The sequence below is a fragment of the Lupinus angustifolius genome, chromosome LG17 (genome assembly GCF_001865875.1).
Source record: "Lupinus angustifolius cultivar Tanjil chromosome LG17, LupAngTanjil_v1.0, whole genome shotgun sequence".
NCBI lineage: Eukaryota > Viridiplantae > Streptophyta > Magnoliopsida > Fabales > Fabaceae > Lupinus > Lupinus angustifolius.
The window spans coordinates 5,751,248-5,773,700 of NC_032025.1; the positions used below are offsets into that span (position 1 = coordinate 5,751,248).

At 33.5% G+C, this 22,453-nt stretch overlaps 3 protein-coding genes across 6 annotated transcripts; 1 reads left to right on the forward strand and 2 right to left on the reverse strand.

The window, feature by feature from the left end:
* Positions 7,299–9,819, forward strand: LOC109331359 (transcription factor bHLH25-like). Of its 2 annotated transcripts, XM_019565784.1 has the most exons (4): positions 7,299–7,765; positions 7,969–8,418; positions 9,086–9,454; positions 9,520–9,819. In XM_019565784.1, the coding sequence occupies exons 1-4, from the start codon at positions 7,730–7,732 to the stop codon at positions 9,592–9,594; spliced, it is 930 nt and encodes a 309-aa protein (XP_019421329.1). In that variant the 5' UTR covers positions 7,299–7,729; the 3' UTR covers positions 9,595–9,819. The 2 variants fall into 2 exon arrangements, with proteins under 2 accessions (XP_019421329.1, XP_019421328.1); XM_019565783.1 differs by having other exon boundaries at positions 9,086–9,819.
* LOC109331358 (malate dehydrogenase, glyoxysomal-like) lies at positions 10,504–14,075 on the reverse strand. 2 transcript variants are annotated; one of them, XR_002105784.1, is made up of 10 exons: positions 13,947–14,075; positions 13,227–13,442; positions 12,388–12,702; positions 11,955–12,044; positions 11,788–11,871; positions 11,294–11,329; positions 11,089–11,178; positions 10,905–10,999; positions 10,656–10,821; positions 10,504–10,604 (listed from the first exon to the last, which is right to left on the reverse strand). XR_002105784.1 is itself a non-coding variant. In XM_019565782.1 (9 exons), the coding sequence occupies exons 1-9, from the start codon at positions 14,016–14,018 to the stop codon at positions 10,749–10,751; spliced, it is 1,071 nt and encodes a 356-aa protein (XP_019421327.1). In that variant the 5' UTR covers positions 14,019–14,075; the 3' UTR covers positions 10,520–10,748. The 2 variants fall into 2 exon arrangements, 1 of the variants encoding a protein (XP_019421327.1); XM_019565782.1 differs by having other exon boundaries at positions 10,520–10,821.
* LOC109331356 (LL-diaminopimelate aminotransferase, chloroplastic-like) lies at positions 15,153–21,444 on the reverse strand. 2 transcript variants are annotated; one of them, XM_019565780.1, is made up of 11 exons: positions 21,199–21,444; positions 20,987–21,060; positions 20,097–20,164; positions 19,260–19,376; positions 18,983–19,045; positions 18,193–18,297; positions 17,917–17,967; positions 16,965–17,285; positions 15,974–16,180; positions 15,317–15,641; positions 15,153–15,247 (listed from the first exon to the last, which is right to left on the reverse strand). In XM_019565780.1, the coding sequence occupies exons 1-10, from the start codon at positions 21,279–21,281 to the stop codon at positions 15,348–15,350; spliced, it is 1,383 nt and encodes a 460-aa protein (XP_019421325.1). In that variant the 5' UTR covers positions 21,282–21,444; the 3' UTR covers positions 15,153–15,247; positions 15,317–15,347. The 2 variants fall into 2 exon arrangements, with proteins under 2 accessions (XP_019421325.1, XP_019421324.1); XM_019565779.1 differs by having other exon boundaries at positions 15,188–15,641; positions 21,199–21,443.

Genomic DNA, 22,453 nt, shown 5'->3' on the forward strand with positions numbered 1-22,453 from the left:
CCTCATATATATACATACAACACTTGCACCTACACAATCACGTTTATATACAGCCTGGACTTTACTCATGCCAACATATTCATTAACATTATCCTCATAGACTTCCTTGGGAATTGATATAATTATCATATCATCTCTCATCTTCTTTACATGCTCCATTAGTTGAGTACAATAGTTGGTAGTCTACTTGGAGCTCACATCCCCAGTAGATGACTTAGACTTTTGGGTGCTACTGGGGGTGGAATGTATATTTTCCTGAAATATTCAATAAAAATATATCAATTATAGATCAATATATATAATATATATATATATATATATATATATAATATGAGTGAGCATAAGACGAAAAATCATAGCTTAGGAGGAATTACTTGAACAAGGTCTACTGGCCAAGCCACAAAAGTGCCTATAGCCCCTCCAACTGTGAAGATATCCTCATCGAGAGGAATTGGCAGCAACGCATTATCATTGATTGCAATGTCAATCGAGGCCTTCACATGATGGTGTGGGATACATGCATTATGCAACATATCATCGACCAACTTGTGCACTTTCCCAACACCCACTTCTCGGCTAGTTGGGGTATCCAGGAAAAGTTTGCAAGAACTGATTCCCTGTACGTAAGTTAAAATATATAATTAGTTAACGATTAAATTAAAATAAGTTAACCAAATTAAAATAAGTTAACTAAATTACCTCAGGAATGAGAATTAGAATGAAAATGTTGTAAGGTGCAGGTGTAGTGCAACTCTCATTAACAGTTGAAGGAACAATGTCAACATTACTAGCTAGTCGTTGCCACTCAGCTGTCAACATTACTAGCTAGTCATTGCCACTCAACTTCCTTCGCCTTCATTGAATGCTCAAATTCGTTGAACCGTTGCATGAAGCTATCTAGTTGATTTTAAACCTGACTCATTTGGGCTTTGGTTGCACACTTTGGATGGGGTACAAATGTTCGCTGGCTAGCCCCAAATCCTACACCTCGGATACGGCCAGGATAGATAGGCAGTCCTAGTTCATTGTCAAGTATTATGCGACTATCCGGGTTAGCCTCCTTTTCTTTTAGGACAACCTGACAAATCAAGAAAAAACATAATGTTAATTAATCACATTTTGATAAATAAAGTATGAAAATTAAGTATGATTAAAAAATATGAGCACTTACAATACGTCTTGCCGCTTCTTGAACTTCCTCATTATCGATGACATCATCCTTGTTCTTACGGGCACCCACCCATAGAACATCGAGTTCTACTCCATGTGGAGTCATAGGTGTATCGCTTTTGTTCTCCAACTAACAAAACATAACCGATAATAATGTAATTAGATATATATGCCTATAAAACTAACCAATAATATACAAATTAGCAATACTTACAATTCTTTCCTCGATTCCTCTATATCCCGCTCGAGAAGCTCGGTATGGATATAAATGTTTGGATGCTCTCTTGCGATTTTTATTACTTAATTTCTGAAACAATAAACAACATTAATATCAACAATCATATACAAAAGTCAATACAAAGAATATGATTTTACCAAGAAAGACTTGTCATGTATGCGTATGGTGACAAAAGTCTTCCAATCTTATTCATCAATGATATTTGTATATTTAGTTGCAGGTTTTAGGTTGACATTGTCATCAGCATCTCTGAGTAATTTTCCGGCATCAGTTTGGAATTGTCGAAGAGCCTTGCCAGCCGATTTAAGAATATAATCCTTATGCTCCTCACCAACATCAAAAGTTGTCTGAAATAAAAACACATATACATTATATATTGCATGCAAACACATGCATATACGTACATTGCATGAAAACACAAAAACACAAAAACTGAAAAAATAAACTTACTGTTATTTCATTCCAAATACGCTCTTTCACGGCATTCCCTACATCACTTTATTTGTTGAAGGTTAGCTTCACATTCTGCCTAATAACAACCCCAATGTAGCTTACCAATGCATTGCCACCCTTCGAGCTTAATGGTTGGCCTTTAGAGTTCCATTGAACTTCTATCTTCACATCCTTACTTCTTGATCGAATAACATTCTTCATGGAAGTCATTCCACGTGGAGGTCAGTTTTGAGCAACGATTTGCTTGTCTTGTGGAGTCGGTGAAGCTTTGTCACCACTGTGAGATACATGATTGCCACTTTGGGAATCCATTGATGAAGTTTTTCCAGTTTATGAGAGTATGAGGGTTTGCTGAGAGTGTGAGGTTTCATTTTCGATTAAGTTTGAGAGCATAGAGGAAATGATTCATGTTTTAGATATTTAAACTGTAGTAACCATTTAACAATACATATTAACGATAATGTTGTGGTATTGACATCTTCAACAGTGCATATTAACGGTAGCGCTGTTGTATTGACATCTTCAACATTGCATATTAATGATTGCGTTGTTGTTGTGTATCCAATTATACACTACTCATTTTATGAACACGACCTCTTCCATAATGCATATTTAACGTAGCGTTGTTGTATCAACATCTTCAACAGCGTATATTAATGATTGCGTTGTTGTTGTTGCGTATCTAGTTGTTTACTACTTATTTTCATTAACACATCAACAACGCTACCGAGATGTAGCGCTCTTGAATAGAATCTAATTGATAGCGCTATCTGAATTATGCGTTGTTGAATATAATCTAATTGATAACGCAATCGTAATTATGCGCTGTTAAACTGAACTCATTTTCCAAATTAACAGTGTATTCGTAGTTATGCGCTGTTAAATTAACATTTTATATAACTGGAAAATATTTATACAACATAAATTTACGTAAATTAAAATGAAGTTGCCATGAAGTAGATTATTATTATATAATTGTGTTTATTAATACGAAACTGAATAAAATATTAAACATTATATTTTGCTAATTTGTTTTTGTATTTATTAAGTATTAATATTTGTTTATTGTGTTTATTAATAAGGAACAATGCAAAAGTATTAAAGAGAATAACCATCCAATAATTAACAAAAAACAGAATTTAACATCCAAAATAATTGTTTTATTACTCATTTAGAGAGGCAAAATATATTATAATGAAGTAAATGATTTGGTACATGAACATAATGAACTAAATGATTTGGTAGAAGATGAAATAATTTTGTCCACAATTTTTTGTTCGACTCATCTACACAAATCTTGTATAACAGTTCATTGATTTCCTTTTAAAATTTGGGTCATTTTGCGAGGAAGGAATCAATGAACTTAATGAATTGCTGCAGATGATGAAGAAAAATAATTCATTAATCATTTTTCTTTTATTTCCTTTTAATTGAAAGAGACCAAAAAATTAAAAGAGATCAATCAATTGAAATAGATCAATGATCTAAATCTTCATCATCTCACGCAAATCTTGTATGACAGTCACCTTCCTTCTGAAATCCGGGTTCTTTTGCAAAATCAAAACTTGTTAAAGACCTCCTTGACATGATTATGAAACAAAAACACAAATTTTTCCTCGACTCCTCTATACAAATCTGAGTGTTTTTTCTCTTTTTCACTCTTTGCAGTATTGTTCTTTTTTTTTTTTTTACTATTTTGTGTTTTCTTTCTCCTATATTCATGAACATATTCTTATAGAAACACATACTCTTAGCTTTTAGTTTACTGATGAAATAGAACATTGAGTGAACCACAATATTTATAGATGAACAACCATTAATATTTCGACAAACAAAGAGACGTATAACCACTCAACCATTAATATTTCAACAACAAAGAAACGCACAACCACTCAACTATTAATATTTCAACAAATGAAGAGACGCATAACTACTCCACCATTAATTTCTCGGACGCTTAAAAAGTCGTAAAACATCAACATCGCATAATTAAGCAAGTGCGATTACTATGTCATCTTCAACATCGCATCCATAAATATGCGTTGTTGCATATATTCACATCAACATCGCTTTATATCAAATGCGTTGTTAAAAATAAATGATTCAAGCCAGAGCTAACGTTACTCATATTCAACAGCGCATTGTCAAGAATGCGGTGTTGAAGTTACACAAATTGACCGCGCCTACTTTATTATGTGTTGTTGATGTTCTTCCGCCTCATTTTCAATAACGTCTTTCAAAATTGTGTTGTTGAATGACCATTGTTTATTACGATATCTGGCGTAGTGAGGTCATAGTATAAACTCAATACGACTGCTACACTTCTTCTCTTTTTGCAGTAACATATGGCTTTTCGCGAACGAATCCCATAACTTTCTGCTTCATTTTTTCCCTCCAGTTGTTGCAATTCGTCTATTAATTTATATGACCAGCGAGGAACTTTTTTACTGATTTCTTTTATTCCAAATTACTTCATGAGTTAATTTAAAGCACTTAGGAAGAAAAAAAATAGTATGTAAGGACTAATTTTTTAAACTATTTTTATTCCTAATTACTTCTTAAATTTTAAAATTATGTAGGTAAGATCAATTTTACCAATAGTTAACTTTTAAGGAGTAATTAGAAAGAAAAAATAGTTTATGGTGTCTACTTAAAAAACTTATAAAGTTTAAAGATGTTTTGTAAATTTTCCCCTTAAAAATAAATGATGAATAATGTAATAACAACTTATAATACTTTTATGTGCATACATTTTTTTCTCTTTAAGCATTATCACGAGCTATTAGTATTGTCCGGCTAGAGGTTCCTTTCATGCATTTTATGAAATTTAAAACATTATCTCTGGTTGAATTATTTGGATTAAATATCCATGTTTAGAGCACGGGTATGAAATTATGGTATCCTACCTACATTTGGAGGAGAAGTGTGTGCTCATTTTAAATTGTTAAAGTTGCAATTTTAGATAAAATTAAGAGCCAATACACTCTTAATTATTAATTCTACAAATTAGAATAAGATGGGTTGATTAATAATTAGCTATGAGCTTTGCAAGCTTTACACAAAAGAAATTAAAGAACATAAATTGATCAATGATGAACTTTCCAAGCAAAATTCAAGAAGATGAAAAAGATGAATTGATCAGTTGTCAATAAACTTTACAAGTTGTAAGAAAAATAAATTGGAGAAGATGAAAAATATGTATTGATCAACTATCATTGATTAATATTAGAATACATTAAAATATCCTAAAATATATTAATTATCTACAGAGAATATCTCAACGCTAAGAAATATTTTAAACAGATCTAAAATATAATTATCATAATATGAGATATTATATCTATACTTATTATTACCTAAATATTTTTATAATATAATGTAAGATATTTCTAAGACATTTTCACATATTCCAATACTATACACAATTAAACTAATTTATTTTAGTGGATCAAAGTTTTTTTATATTCAAATGTTCACTATTCAGCTAAGCTGTCTATTACGTGTAAGCATATGGTTTTTTTCAAACTCATGAGACATCACCATCATTTTATAAATTACCAATATAAGTAGTTTCCATAACTATTCATGTAAATCTCACTTAATTTATGAGTACACGAATTAGACGTTAGGCATTTAATATGTCTAATGAATATAAAACTTTACATATATCTATCTGGACAAGTAAAATGTCAAAGTACACGTATTTCATGTTGACTAGAAATGTACTGCATGAGGTGAGTTGTTCCAGCACACGAATCTAGGATTAATCATTATTGCAGGAATAATCACCAAATCATTTTGGATCTGAGCTTCTAGAATACCTTCAACTTTGAATTATGGCAAATTGTATTGATCATAATTGCCTCATATTAACTAATGGGATCAACTGTCACATATTTCGTGTCTAATTATATATCAGTCTAATAAAAAGTTACAATATATTTAAAAATAAAAATAAAAAGTAATATTTTTGTGCTATTTAGTAAGATATAATTTGCTTAAGACATAGAGTCATGAAGTTCTGGGTATAGAGGATCTCGATTCTAGACATGCAAAAGTGTATTTCATTTCTAATATGGTGAGTCATTAAAATAATTTCGTGTAACTTAAGTTTGACACACAAAAAAATAAATAAAAATGGAAGATTTCAAAGTTATTTTTAAGGTTTTTTTGTTTCTAAAAATCATTCCAAACTTAATTGGCAACATTGTTTAAATAATTGGTTGTGCCAAGGTACAATAAGACTCTTGAGTATGGTTTTACACTCCCAAAACTCAAACCAAACAGTATAGTGGTTTTTACCAAGTGATAATTTACTTCTATCTTTAAATAATGAGATTAGTTCTTTAAAAAAGAAGAAGATAAAAGGCAAATGAATTTGGCATGTCCTAAACGTTGATGGATGTTGTCTTTTATAGGTATATTGTGTTATTTCATGAGAGACATCACCTCTTGAATATCAAATGTTTCATCAGCATGCATTCTTTTACCAATTTGAATAAGTGTGCATTTGTGAGTACTCTTCATAAAAGCATCATACTTCAAAGGACATATTAAAATATATATCTTTATCTTGAAAAGTTCTCTCACAAATTCCAGTTTGAGATGCATGTTCTCTAATTACCACATTATTTTTATTTTTTGTGTGTGTTTAGTTTTGGAGGAGACAAAATGGAAAAGAAAAGTTTGAGATACATTTGTGAGATAGTTCCGAAACCTTCATTTTCCTTAAAAACCCAACTCGAACATATACATTAAGAAATTGGCTAAAATCTTGAGTTAGTGGAAACTCATTTGCATTTCATTTTCACCCAAATTTGGGAAAATCTTCCTGATGAATAAGCTTATAATTCATATTTGAAATTTGCAACCAAACAACTGTTAATTGATAGCAAATACCAACCCATATTTTCTATGGCATCTTGTACTATTTTGCTCTTAGACAATAATGGACTGGCTAAGCCTCAATTGCTTGCTTCTTGGTTATGGTTGGAAATAATCTTTGACCAAGAAAATGACATATTAGGAAGGAACTAAGAAAGTAACTTCGATATATAACTTTAACATCATCAAAATTTGACAATTTTATCCTGCAAAAAATAAAACTTAATATTCTCTGGCTTCTTCTACGAAATACAAAAGCCAATCGAGATAATATACCAACTTCATTTGTTATAAGAGACAATCATCCGATTTTTATGTTCGGAAAATGGAACTCGTAGTAACTTTCGCGGAATTAGGCAAAATAAATCCATACCTTGAGGCTTTGGACATGGTAAGGGACCACTAGCACAAGAACTGTCCTTTTGATTTCTAAGATCTTAAATCAAAATTTCAATGAATAGTTGGTGAAGAACACCCCAAAGTCCACAAAACAACAAAATTTGAAGGGATCCTCTTAGTACAAAATGAGTTACATCTATTATTTTCCTAGATAGAAAGAAAAAAGGTATCACCATAATACTACAACTGTGCTAATTTGGAATACAGTGAGGTCAAATAGGACATAAGTACTTATAAATACCAAATATATAAGCTGCAGCTACTGAGGTAGAGTATCCTCTCATAAATTAGAGCCACTAACATTTAAAGGTGCCAAATCTGAGTAAGCTTCTTATCAACAACCATCACATTATTCATTAATATCTCTATATAGTGTATGAGTGCAACTGTGCAAGTGCCTAGGAATATAATTGATCTAGATGTAGGTGTATGAGAGTGTTGTGGTTTCTGCATGGGGTTTTTCTTCTTCCCTTTGTAGTCTTTTAACATATGTTACAATCAGCTAGTTGAAAATTTAAGTACCAAGGTTTATTAGCTTTAGCTTTTAGCTGTATTTTGAGTTCTTTTGATTGCAGGAGTTTTCTAATGGAGATTTCATCCATCAGAGGGTTAGCTGATATGGTAAATATATAACATAAATCCTATAAATATCTATTCTTGGAACAAAAGTAAATTGTTTTATAGTATACTCTATAAGTTGATATTGGAAAACAAGGCAAAACATGGATATACTTACATTTTTATGGCTTGAGTTTAGTTGATGAAATGTCAATGAACATTATGAAAGTTTTGTACAGTGAGTATGATGTTTTCTGGTTTTGTAGGAAATGATGGAGGATCCTACCTTTCTGCAGTGGCACTTGAGCACTATTGATGACCCTGCTGCTGTTTTAAAACATCATCCATTCTATTACCAGGACTTCAACTCCGAAACTTCCATGGATCAGACATCGGAGGCACAATTTGTTTCTTACCCGAACATTCTTTCATTTGTGGATTCAACATACATTAATCAGTCGGGGTTAGTAAAGGCGAAGGATGAGATGGTTTGTCCTAAAATCGACAGAACAAATCCTCCAAACATGATACATCAAAGAACCTTGGAGATAGGGAATCAAAACTATGTCTTCATGGCCTGCGAGGATGCCAAAAAGGTCGTGGCGCGTCCTAAACTTTCTCAACCTCAAGACCACATAATAGCTGAGCGGAAACGGAGAGAGAAGCTCAGCCAGCGCTTCATTGCTCTATCTGCCCTTGTTCCTGCACTACAAAAGGTACCAAATTTGCTTTGTGGCCTTTTATCATTCTAAGTTTACTGCTTCTGTCTTTCATAGTTGTGTTGTATGTAATAATATAAAACCACTAATTAGAGCTTAAACTTTTCAGCCTGTTGGTTATTAACATAATATCAAAGATTCTATGACTAAGTAATCTAGAATTTGATGCTTTTCGCCACATTCTGGTAAATAAAAGTTGAGTTTCAGCATAAGATGGCTGAAATTTTTTATTGTCCACGCTTCAAGTATTTTCACTCGAGGGCGCATTAGATATAAGAGCATTCACCTAATACTTCAAGTTTTTGAAGATATGGTTCTTGCCATTGTATATATTGAACATGATTACATGAATTGGAGTATATAACAGCATCAGAATAGAAGTTTAGATTATTATTACTTTAACTAGCTGCATAATATTTATTTATTCTTACTGCATGTTGTTCAAACATTTATCTTCTCAGCCACATTAGAAGCTAATGAAACTATAAATGATTCTAAAATATCTTTTTGGTCATATGTCATTTTGGTTGTGATAAATATCAATTTTTTAAAGCCTAGGTACCAGAAAGATCATGAATATGTAGAATAATTGTGTAATGTGGAAGTTGTAGTTAATGTTTGTCCATTCTTTGGTCTCAGTTTTTACTGTTTTATATACTAACAGATGGACAAAGCTTCTATACTTGGAGGTGCTATAAAGTACTTGAAGCAATTGCAGGAGAAAGTGATGGCTCTTGAGGAGGAAAAGAACAAGAAGAAAAACATGCAATCTGTGGTAATTGTGAAGAAATGTCAACTACTCAATGATGCTGAACATTCTTCTTCAGAATCTGGTGATCCCTTTGATGAGGCACTACCTGAGATTGAAGCAAGGTTCTGTGAGAGAAATGTCCTCATAAGAGTTCACTGTGAGAAGACCAAAGGAGTTGTAGAAAAAACAATCAATGAAGTTGAGAAAATCCATCTGAAAGTCACCAATAGCAGTGCCATGGCATTTGGAAGTTGTGCCATTGATATAACAATTCTTGCTCAGGTAATTTCTGTAACCATCACATGCAATAAAATCTTACTTAATAATATTATTTCTGCAATTTGCAGATGGATATGGAATTTTGCATTACAGTGAAGGATCTGGTGAGAAACCTACGCTCAGCTTTTGCATCTTTCATGTGAAGATGTTCATATAGTTAACATTAAACAGAATCTATCACCCCCTAAAGGAATTAAATCAACTACATAGCAGTTCAAGTTTAAGTTCTTCAATAATGTTTCTGTTTGCAAGGCCTGTAATGTCTGCAACCTTGACCATACCATCTACTTCAAGCATGTTGTTCATTTTGTAGGAGGGTTTTCTTTGCCATGTTTTCTTGTTTGCATGGTTAACTTGTTGACCATGTTATTATCACCCACCTATTTCAACAGTGACTCTATAGCTTGTAAGCCATTTTGGAAGGAGGTTATCTTTGTAAAAGGGACATTGGTTTTTGGATTTCATGATAAGCAGGGCCTTTGTTAAGTGTTCTTGTATGTTTCTTTCTGTAATTGTGACAACATAATTGGGTTGTAAAATTTATGAAGAGATCAAGTAATTTGTACTAGCAGGATATAAGTTTATAACTCTGTAACTTTTGTACCAAAAATATATACTCCATGAAAGTTTGTTCACGTAATGGAATAATTATACTTTCTATAAAGTATCTTCTCTTGCAACATTTTGTCCTTCATTTTTTGTCACTGAATATGGAATACATTAAGGGGGTATTTTGTTAGGAGGGGTGAGAGAAGAGTGGACAATTTGGGGTTAAACCTTACATTCTTGGTAATGTATTTTGGTACTATCAAGGATATCCTCTCACCCTATGGGTAAGGCACTAATACCTTTCGGGGTATGTGACTACCCCTCCCAACAAATGTCGCTCACAGAAATCAAACTCTTAATCTTTTGGTCTTTTTAAGGATCTAGCAGGTCTTACACCACTAGACGGTACATAAGTGGTAATATAAAGTGAGAGAATATATGACCAAAAAATTCTACCAACCATGTCATTGGTGAAGGACAAATGAGAAGAAAGTCCATTACTATTTGCACTGTCAAATGTGCTAAGGAGAATTGAAAGATTATAGAAAATTAGAAATGGAAATTACAAGATAATGTAGTGTCTTTCAGATCATCAAGAAGTTTTTTTGATGTCAATCATCAACAAGAGACAGAAGAGACATAAAATTAGAGTGTCATTCTTAAGAAAAGTCTATTATGAACATAGGGGAGTACCACACATTATCCTTATATTATAGGAGAGACAAAAACTAGTTTTTCATGACCTCACTTATTTTTTGATGAAGTCTATTCCCTTCTGGATGCTTTCTGCTAACTCTCTCTTTGCTTTCTCCAAACCAATCCTGTTATGTTTTAAAGGGCAAAAGTTTCACTTTTGTGCTTACTGCTTCCAAGAAAGAAAATGGCTAGTAAACTACTATCATACCTTTCATATTCATTCAGGGGACCCAGTTGATGTATCTCTTCTGCTCCACCACGACCAAGGCGTACCTTGGTTGCAAAGAAGGGAAGTTCGGTAACCTATTGGAGACATGGAAAACTGTTAAAGGATATCTGCAAGGGAAGATGAAAAACATTGTATAAGGAGAGGAAGGAGTTGGCAATGGCACCTGAGAATCAACAAAAGCACACTCCACCACTCCGGCTTCTCCTTTCAAGCCACGGAGGCATGCATTAGCAAACTTCGCAGCTGCGTATGCCTACAATATCAAGATTTGGCTTTCTGGTTAGTCTGTCCACTGAGCATATATAGGTCTCAGCAGATAGTAATTAATTATGCTATCAGCCGATGAAATATGAAGATAAGCAATTAACCATTGATAGTGTTGCAGAACCAGCCCCAGCTTTTGCCTGTAACATGAATAATTATTGTTAAAATATGATGAATCTATCACAATCACATATTTACACAAGTGAATAAGATAGTTTGCTTGATATTTTTGTGAATATATACGGCGATGGACTTGGAAAAAAATTGAACAGCACAGCCACAGAAATCTATTCAAATTTCAGACCAGTGGGAAGCATCATATGTTGGTGTAGTTGGGAATCTTAATTATATTATCATAGAACCATGAGTAACTGATATTGACATTAACAACATCATCACAGAATTGGCCAGTCAGACAAGAATTTCAAACATGTAGATGTAGAAATAAAATAGAAGGAAAGAAGGTTCAGCGTAAATTATCAATATTTTAACATACAAGGAGTCGTTATTGATTAATTATCAAATTTTATTCCTTGCCTTGCCTCCTGTTCATCCTACTTTAATCACATTCTAAAGTAATCGATGAGTATGACATTACCTCAACAACTTCTGTTCCGCCATTTTGGATGCGATTTGTCAGGTACTCAGTTTCTTCTGCACTGAAGCTACTAGGAGGCTTAACCTGTAAAAGTAGTCGAGTTTGAATAAAGGTTAATTGACCTGTTCTAAGATATAATGTAAAGGGAAGGATGGACACTAAAATACCTGAGATAAAAGAGGCAGTATAGTAACTCCCGCATGACCTCCCACCACTGGAACATCAACCTCTCTTGGATCAACTCCAAGCACCTCTGCCTGAATGAAAAACATTACAGGACTTACACTAGTTGATACTTAAAGTTTAATATAGTATAAAAAATCTCTCAATGTGGAATTATCTGTTCTGTTCAACACCTTGTTATAATTATAATTATAAGTATTTCTCAAAACTAATTTAATCATCTAGTTTGATCCAACAGGTAGCTTAAAATATAGGAAGACATGTGATTACTAAATAGATATAGATTCAAGAATTTATTATATTTTTAGCTTATTTAGTCTTCTTCTAGATATTGTAGTTCTGCAACAAAGTAGTGAGTAAAGGAACTTAATTATGAGTCATAGACTGTTTCAATAAGCACAGAAAGGTAATGCTTACCACAAAAGTATTTGCCCTGACAACATCAAGGGTTGTAACACCCAGAAGTCGCTTTGGATCATATATACCAGCTTTCTTAAAAACCTCTGCAGCAATGGGAACTGTGGAGTTCACCGGATTGCTAATCAAGTTGACAATTGCGCTGGGGCAGGACTTGGCAACTCCTTCGCAAAGGGTCCTCACAATTCCAGCATTTATTTTGAATAAATCATCCCTTGTCATTCCAGGTTTCCTTGGCACTCCAGCAGGTATAACCACTAAGTCCACGCCAGTGAGTGCACTCTCAAGTTGTGCCTGCCCCAGAAAGCCCCGGACCTAGAAACCCAAAAATTTGCATCACTTGAACACATAGCAGCTAAACATTGTTACTTTCCAATAATTCCTAGCAACTTCAAATAGAGATCCACTTAAAAAAAACCTATTGAAGCTAGTCTCTACACTAGCAAAAAGACCATTAAACTTCAACAAAATTTAGTTGATAATAACTCTGAAGAAAGTGTCAGCCAACTTAGCTAGTGAAGTCCTTTTCAGGTCTAGGATTGAATCCTGCCTTCATCCTACCCCCTTCGTGTGTGTGTACGTGTGAGTCACTCACTGATTGAAATATGTAAACTTCCTCGCATCATGTATAAAGGGCGACTCAACTTACAAGGCTCCTACATAGTGGGGTCCAGAGAAGATAGATAAACAATCTTAACCTCACAAGCAGAAAGGTCAGATGCCAATAACCTTACCGTTGTGCTGCGCACCCTTAATTTCCTATATCAACTATCTACAATATAAATAAATAAAAAAGAACAAATTTGTAAAATGAAAGATATGTAAAAGAAGCTACTTACCACTGCACCAGTGTCCATGTGACTAACATCAGCTGTGACACCAGGGGAATTGACAACATCATAAAGATGAAGAACTGAAACCAATGGGTTAATCTTCATCAGCAAGGCAAGGGGTTGTCCAATTCCACCAGCAGCCCCTAAGATTGCTACTTTGAATCCAGGTGCACCACCTTTTGCTCTGCACTCTTCTCTCTTAAGAACAACATCACCTCCCTCCTGTCAATACAAAATGGCCAAGTCTAAAGTAACTCATCAATACTTGTTTCATTCTTTTAGCTTAAGTTGAAAGTTTAATCATCAAGTAATTCTAAAACTTATAACCTAAATTTTTTGGTACAAGAGTATCCCCTCACTATATGGTTAAGAAACTAATTCTTTTCTGAATGTGATTCTCCCTCCCAATAAGTGTTTTTCCTAGAAAATGAATCCTTGACTTTTTGGTCCAACTGAGGATCCAATCACTAGACCAACGACTTGTTGGTTTATTAACCTAAATTAACACTAAGTGAAGCTTATTAATGATATAAGGAGTTATTTTCTTGAGCGTTATGCTGGCTGCCTAAGTTTCCTAACCATATTCAAGGCCTTATATGCAAGGAACACAAACCAAGATGATTTCATATTTTCATGTAAAATTGTTCAACCTTCTAACTTTGTTATTTACGTAACTAATTTTTGCATGAAAATTTGGAAGAACTGAAGTAAACCCAAAGAAGAAACCTTGAAATTTGAAGGATTGAGATGAGCAGAGATTCTTGCAATGCGTTGATTGGCTCCTGCATGTGCTTCCATTTTGATGTATACTATAGATAGAGGAAAAAGCAGTGTGTTAAAGTGGAAGAGTTATATACTTATATATATATGATGTAGAATGAGGATGCAAATGAATATGAATAGAATATAAATGTATAAGATAAAATATAAATGGAAATAATTGGAACCAAGATGTTGACATATACGTCCAATGTTTTTTTGCTTTTTATAAACTTTTCTCTAAAAATGAATTTTGTGTGGAGTCCAAATTTCTAAATTCTTATCCCATTATCTTAGCTCTTAGGCCTCAAATGAATGTGGCTCACCAGCTTCTATTGGCATTGCATTTAGCATATACTGCTAACTATTTTCAAAACAGGTTCATGATTAAGGTGGCTTTTAGTGGCAAACTTGTTAAGGATAAGAACCAACTGCAACTTTCAAAAATGTTCCATCTTTTTGAATGAGTTTATGATCATAATCTTATAATGTTTTTTAGAAGTTAAGAAAAATAACTGCTTTATTATTAGGTACAATTTAGTTGGAAGTGTTTATAGGGAGTAACATCTTTAAAAATTACAATTATACCCTTATTTTCAACTACTATTCCATTTACTTGCATAGTTGTCATAAACTTATTATTGAGATAAAATAGTATATAAAAAATATATCACAATTTAATATAAACTATTGGAGCTAACCTGCACTAGCACAAAGACCAGTCAACTTTGTAACACAATTTAGTTGATAATAACTCTATGAAGAAAGTGTCAACTAACTTAACTAGTAAAGTCTAATATCAAATCCTACCTTCACCCTACTCCCTTCCCATGTGTGTGAATCACTTAATAATCGAAATATGTAGAATTTCCCATATCAGGTATAAAGGGCAGCTCAGTTTATACGGTGGTTGAAATATGTAGCTATGGACGGAGATGGTGGTTGTCCAAGTCAGAAGTGTTTCTGCTTTGTTGATGCTATTATTCCTTTTTTGTTCAATTTGAGGGGTTAGCAATAGAATTTGGTTGTTTGATTTGCTCTATGTGGTTCATGTTTGGGCATAGTGCTTACAACGACATTGCCTGAGGATGGGTGGGGGTCACCATGGTGGCAGTTGGCAAGCGAATGCGACATTGAGCGAGCCCCACACGATGAACCGTGTGCGCAGGACACTTAAACAGACCCCAATGTAAATATGATAAGGCAAATAGAAGCACATAATAAAAGTTCTCAATTGGTAGTGACTGTCTATACAACCATAGTTTAGAGTCTAAACTCTAGAGTTCAAGGAATATCAATAACATTATTTGAGAAGACAAACCCTCTTCAGTTCAAGAAGATACACATCTTGAAATCAATGAGATATTCTCACTTGTATAGCTGCTTGAATCTTCTGCATGCCTCCAAGACATTTTCCCTGTGACCAAAGGCACTAACCCTGACAAAACCTTCACCACCAGGTCCAAAACCACTACCTGGAGTTGTAACCACATGTGTCTTCTCAAGAATCTCACTGAATACATCCCATGAGCTTCGACCCGGGAAATAGACCCACACGTATGGTGCATTTTTCCCTCTGTAGACTTTGAAACCAAGTGAATCAAATGTTTCCACTATTATGTCAGTATTTTCTTTGTAGAATGCAATCACTTCTCGCATAGCCTGCGTTCAAATTCATCAAAGTCTATTATGTTCCATGCATAGACTTGTTCTTGCTTTAAGTGATTACAGAAAACATCTAAAAGCCTAAACATTTCCCACCTTATTAAAGGCCAAGAATAAAGATATTAAAGGATGGTATAATAAAGCAATGCATGTGAAATTTAGTGATACTATAATAATATAAGCATTGAAGCAGTGTATGGCATTGATGGACCTTTTCCTTGGGAGTGTGAAGAGGAGGGGGAAAGGTTAGAGGGATCATTTTCAATAATGTATATGGAACATTTTCTTTCTTTTTAAGAAACTCTGAGTAATAAAGCAAAATAACTGACCTTAAGGCCTTCTGGTGAAAGGCAAGCCAGACCACCTGCCTGGGAAATATTTGATGCGCCATTGAAGCAGGTAGATACAATACGATTGAAGTCTTTGGCAACGGGAAATCCATCAGAAAACAGTAACTGCTTTGGAACCACAGTCCAACCTAATCGAACTCCAGTGAACCCAGCATACTTGCTAAATGATGAAGTCTCGAGGGCAACCTGCAATTGGCCGTAAGCAGTCATGCACAATTATATGCAACTGAAACCCGTGGTATCACTGAACATCGAAAGCATTTTCCTAACTGTATTACAATTTTTAGGTCAATTTTTATAGGATATTTTACTGATAAAACATTTGGTGGGAATAAAATATCTCCTTATAGTGGAATAATGAGAGTAATCATTCAAACAACCTAGTATATATTGTAAATAAAAGTATAAAACACTTTGACTAAGCAAATGCACATTTAGTGTTAACAAAATATTCAATGGCTGGCAAATAGCACAATCATACTTGGTTTGAAAAAACAAGTCCGCCTAAAACTAGTTTTATGACAAAAGAAGCCAATATACTAGAAGTAAAAAGAAGTTTGACATGGCAATATTGGATGGAAATGAACAATCAAATTTTATCTGACTTACTATAGTGCGAGTGAAAAGATTCATCAGCTTGATTAAGCTAAAATAACTCACTCATGCAAGAAGGCAAGAGACTCTCAGTTAAGTGAACAACTATTGCAATAACCAAATCCAGAAGTCATGGGACTTGTTGCAAAATAAATTGAAACTAAAATGGCATTCACATAAGAAGCTAATTTAAAATTCTAGCACCAGCTACATGCAGTCCAGTAAAGAAACAAATAACACGTAATCAGAGAAAAATCCACTGGATGCAACCTATCATAAAGTAAAAGTATTTAATAAGTGCTATGAAACATGGGTGTGGGTAAGCATGAACATGACAGCCAGATTTTAAACATCGAATTATCAATTAAAGACTGACCTCTTTGGCTCCAGGAATTTCAAAGATGGAGCGCGGATTGTCACCAGAAATGTACATTGCATACGCTGAATCATAAACTATTATAGACCCGTTGTCCTTAGCAAACTGAACTAGTTGGGTCAGTTGCTCCCTTGTTGCAGCAGCACCAGTAGGATTGTTCGGCGAACAGAAAAAAATTATATCTGGTCGAGAAATAGAAGACAAATTAGGGAAGAAACCATTTTCAGGTTTACACCTCATGTACTCAATGTTTGCAAACTTCTCAACATCCTTTAGGTAGAAGCCAGTCTGGCCCATAATTACACTTGAGTCTACATAGGCCTGCATATAAATAAAAGGTTACATTAGTTACAGAGAACAGCTATGGAGACAAAAAGGCCAGTAACTTGAGCACTGATGCTCCCCCACTTTGCTACTTTCATTATATTAATTAATTTATGTATCAAATTCATTCTCAAAATAGTATACTCATGCATAATTCCACTCCTCAGATATCAAATGTACGACGACATCCATAATACACTAAGATAGATAATCATACATGTTATATTTTCAACAAAAGCATTAAAATCTTTATCAATTAAAGTTGAAACATCAATCAAAGACACTAAATGAAGTTCTATATGTATTTATATATTTAGTATGACAAATCTTTCAAGAAATGGGAAGTGTTTTATATTCATGGATCTCTGCTAATCAAATGCTGAAAAAACATTTCTTGAAAGATTAGAATGAAAAAAATTATTTCAAGCCCTCTAATTACATAAACAAAATGCATACTATTTAAGACTAATAAAATGAAATGAAATCAGACAGCATGTCACACAGTAAATCAACCAGATGTAGCAGCTGAAACAGAACCAAGGCAACATTTTTGGTATATTGAAGCATGAACGAATGATTAAGCAACTGATGAGAAGCTTGTAATAAAAATGACATAGATATGAATTACCGGGTATGATGGGTCTTGCACGGCCATTTTTACATTTGACCCAAAGACAATCTGTCACAGAATGAAAATAGAAGAAATAACAAGTTAAATTAAGGAAAGAAAGACATTAGATTGAGGAAAAAATCCAGTTAACATGCAACCCCCACCCTGCCCCTTCCCCACGAAGCAGAATAATCAAACTTCAATCACAGTAAGTGGCCAAGGCCCCAGGAAAAAGTGCAATAGGCAGAAGTGATCTAAGCTAGACATAATATGTTGAAAGAAATACAAATTAACCTGAAGGCGAGATATGTCACATTTTGCTCCATCTGAGACAAATATATCGTCATCGTCTATGCCAAGATCCTTGTAAAATGTTGAAGCAATTGCGCTTCTTAATGGCTGCATAGAGTAGAGACGTCTCTCAATCTTCAAGTATCATAAACTTCACGAAAAGAAAACAAGTATGCAAGAAAAACTTAAAAGTTTTACATAATTAGGGTAACTATACATTTCAATAGTCAGATCCTTTACATCTTTATCTAGCGGAATTACTCCCAAGAGTAAACATTACCATCAACGGCAGGGATTGTATGTTGGTACCTCTTATTAGTCTTACAAAGATGAGTTAGGCACTTTGAAAATTTGCACAACAAATTTATTGGAAGTGATGAATTTATCTTCCAGTAAATTTGGATAAACTAACATACGGTGTGCAAAAACAATCATATATAGTAAGCGGAGGCACCTGAAAGGGGAAAATATCATTTTTTCTTCCTCACATGCTTAGAGGATCAAGAAAGGGCAGGAAAGCACATGCTCTCAATATACAAATAAAACCTCTTATATTTAACTTAGCATTGTGATCAATTATTTTAGAGTTGATGCCATGCCACAGTAATTGTTGCGTAGAGAAAAAGTGAGAGATACATCTACTAAGTAAGTATTAACTATCAGCAGATGGATAACTTCATAACTGGTCTAGTATTTGGTATGTCATATGTGATGGAGGATAGATTATAGAAGGGTACAAGAATGAAAATTAGAAAAACGGTTGAAACCCCATAAAGATGTCAATGTGACATACCTTTTCACCTTGTTCAGCTCCATAACCACTATATCCTTCCAAGGTTGACAATGCATATGATCTCTGATTAAAAGGAAAAGAACAATTTCAAAGGCTCGGTAAGGAACAGGTGAAGCACTACTGCTGTTTGATTGAATTTCTTTTGGTACTACCAAAATAACACCTTTTTAATAATAAAAATACCAACAAAAATGCATATTTATGTCAATAGAAGTTAATCTCAAAACAGATGGAACTATAAACAAGGACAGAATTATACAGATGACAAACATTCTACCTTTGCCATAGCAGAAGTTATGACTTCAGGAATGGGTTCAGTAGTATCACCAATTCCAAGGCTTATTATTTTTGCATCTGGGAACTTTAGCAGGTGTGCGTTCCTCCTTCTAGCAATCTATTTATTGTAATAAAATTGCAGGAAAAAAAGGATTAGTAAAAAAGGAAGCAAAGTAGTTCCACATCATGTAAAGAAACAGAGTTAAAAAAGTTGGAGGCTATGAAAGAGAGACAACAATGTGTGTACAAACTAAACAGAAGAATGGGTAAATAAAATGACACAATGCCACATATTTCCCCAATTCTCTACTTTATCTTTCTTAAGGTAGATAAGAATATAAGATACGCAGATTTAAATAGCAAAATGATTTGTTACAACATCTCATCTCTTTCTTGGATGCTTTCAAAACAATAAATCAGACTATTTCATTTAAAAATCACATGGTTAGTTGTTGATCAAAGGCATCTTTCATGAAGTAGAAAAGCTTGACTGCCCTATAGTCAATCTTAAAAGAGAATATTGATAGCTAAAAAATCAAGAGGTGAAAAAGTTCGAGATTTTATCTTAACTTACTTAATAAATTATTCTTTTACCCAAAGAAATGTACAATCGTTCATCTTGAATTGTGAGGCACATACTTGGTACAACTCCAATCTACTACAACATATGAATGTATGAACCGAGACATGTACATAAAAGCATAGAAACCATGATGTGAATGAGCCTTTTATAACAGAGAATCCCATTGGAACAAAGCATGTGTAGTGAAAGTAAACAATAATTAAAAAAAATGGCATGTAAACTGATTAACTATGCATTGCAGTGATCATTAAATACCTCTGGAAAGAGATAGCCAGCTTGAAGTTTAGCTATATTTCCATTGCGAGAGACCTTTGTCTTGTACACTTCAAAATGAAATGGAAAAATGTTATCTTACTTGAGTATTTGATACAAAATTGGATTTAACTTGCATGCTCTTTTCCAAGAATATACCAACACACAATCCACTAGATTCCAGAAGTCTAGTGCAACCAGCCTATGCTAAAGGGGAATCTGGAAACTACTTAAGGCCTATATCTTTCCAGCTTAGGTTAAAAATCAACTTTTGATATCAGTTGCCATATTCTCAAATATGGCAAAATTTCACATATCTGAAACTGGTCGTTTAACAGCAGCAACACACAAATTAGCACTCCTAGGTAGTAACAACTTGAGAGACATGCCAAATAAGGACCTGTTTGTTTAAGCTTTTTTTCGTCAAAATGCCATTTTAATAAAAAAGTTACATTTACTACCATGAAAAGCTATATTTTCTAGCTTATCTAAAAAAAGGTCCTAGAGGGTGAGCCTCGCTGCTATAATAAGGTTGTTTGCCTTATGAATTGAAGGTCCTAAGTTCAAATCATGTAAATAGCTACTTACTTGTGAGGGTAGGTCCCCCGTTTCTGTATATCTAACTTTCTTATACCTCACTAGATTAGAGTCTCGTGCATTAGACCGTCCTTTTATCTAAAAAAGCTTCCAATTCATATAGAAAGCTTTCAAATACTTTATTTTAATATAATCATAGTCAAATGCAAATGTCATACCACAAAAATAACTTTTTCTCTAACCATTTTTTTAAAACTAAAACCAAGGTAGTAACATCCCAAAAGGAAGCATAGCTATCAGTATATGCACTCACATTATAATACTACCTAATAATCACACTGAAGAATTGAAGGTACCAGTGTCAGCTTCTTGGGGTGCCGCAACGCATTTGCAAATTCCCACGCTTTTCACAGGCAACGAAACCTGGCTCCTGCAGCAGCACCCAAAACAGGGTTTTATAAAAAAAATCAAAACTTTGAAGGGGAAAGAGAATAAAGATGCAATTTTGAATAAATAGCATTTGTGGGTATGATCTCATTTTCATTGGTAAGGAAAGAGATTGAAGTACCTAGAATTGAAGGTAGTTGGAGCTAAAAAAGCAGAGGATGACGAAGAGAATGAAGTGGCAGTGAGATTTTGGGTGATAGACATTTTCTGGATTCAAGTGGTGAGGACAGAGTTGAATTTGGACACTGAATATGCGTTGTTCAGTAATATTTTCACTATTTTTGTAACAATAAAGGTGATGCTAAACCCTATAGTATGGTTCTCATACGCTGGGCCACTAAACTTTTGTACCTACAATGATTGAAAATAAATGAATGGTTGATCATAGAGGTGAACATCAAAGGGTTGAGTCTGATAACACTTTATCCTTTATCATGCTCTAAATGTTGGAAGCATTATTTTAACTTAAACATCATGGAGTTAGACATGTAGTTAATTTAACCTCAAATGTTGTCGAACTGGACTTTAAATTTGAATCCAGATATATACCCAAAAAAACTTCAATCCTAATGTGATTAAATATAACACATACTTTCTTATATATATTTTTCTAATATTATTATGAATATATAATTTGATATATGAACGGATATATATTTATATATTGTTATTATGTAAATGTAATAAAAAATAAAGAATTAATGATATTTTTTATAAAAAAATGTCATTATTTTATATACAATTGAATAGACGCATATACAAGCATCATGGATGAGTGATCATGAGTCAGATTATACATGTCTTTCACTCGACTTTGAATATTAATCGAGTCTAATATTTGAACTTAAATCTAACCATGGATCCAATGAAGTGCAACCATAGACCTAATAAAAACCCAACAATAATTGAACCTGAGTATGATTGGGCCAAGTGAATGAACGAGGTAGAGTCAGACTCTACTCACTTTGAATGTCTATGATGAAATTTATCAAACATTTTCATTATTTTGTGCCTATAATGATAATTGAAATTAACTGTTAGGATGATATAGCCATGATCTAAAAAAATCTTTTCGTGTTATTTTGTAAACATAACTAATTAAAAAAAATAATATTTCATATTAATAACTCACGTATAAATCTTCTAATTTCAACAAATAAAACAATTGTCTAATGGGGTAATGAAATATTTATGAGGCTAAGTGTTGAATTCATATATCCTAAAAGAAAATAATTCTTAATAAAAAAAGGTTAGGGACAACTTAGTAATATGAAAAGAAATCTTCCAACTTTAGTGACTTCCCATTCACTCATTTCCAAGTATTTTAAGGGTAAAAGTATAATATCATTTTAAATAAAATAGATATGAATGTCAAT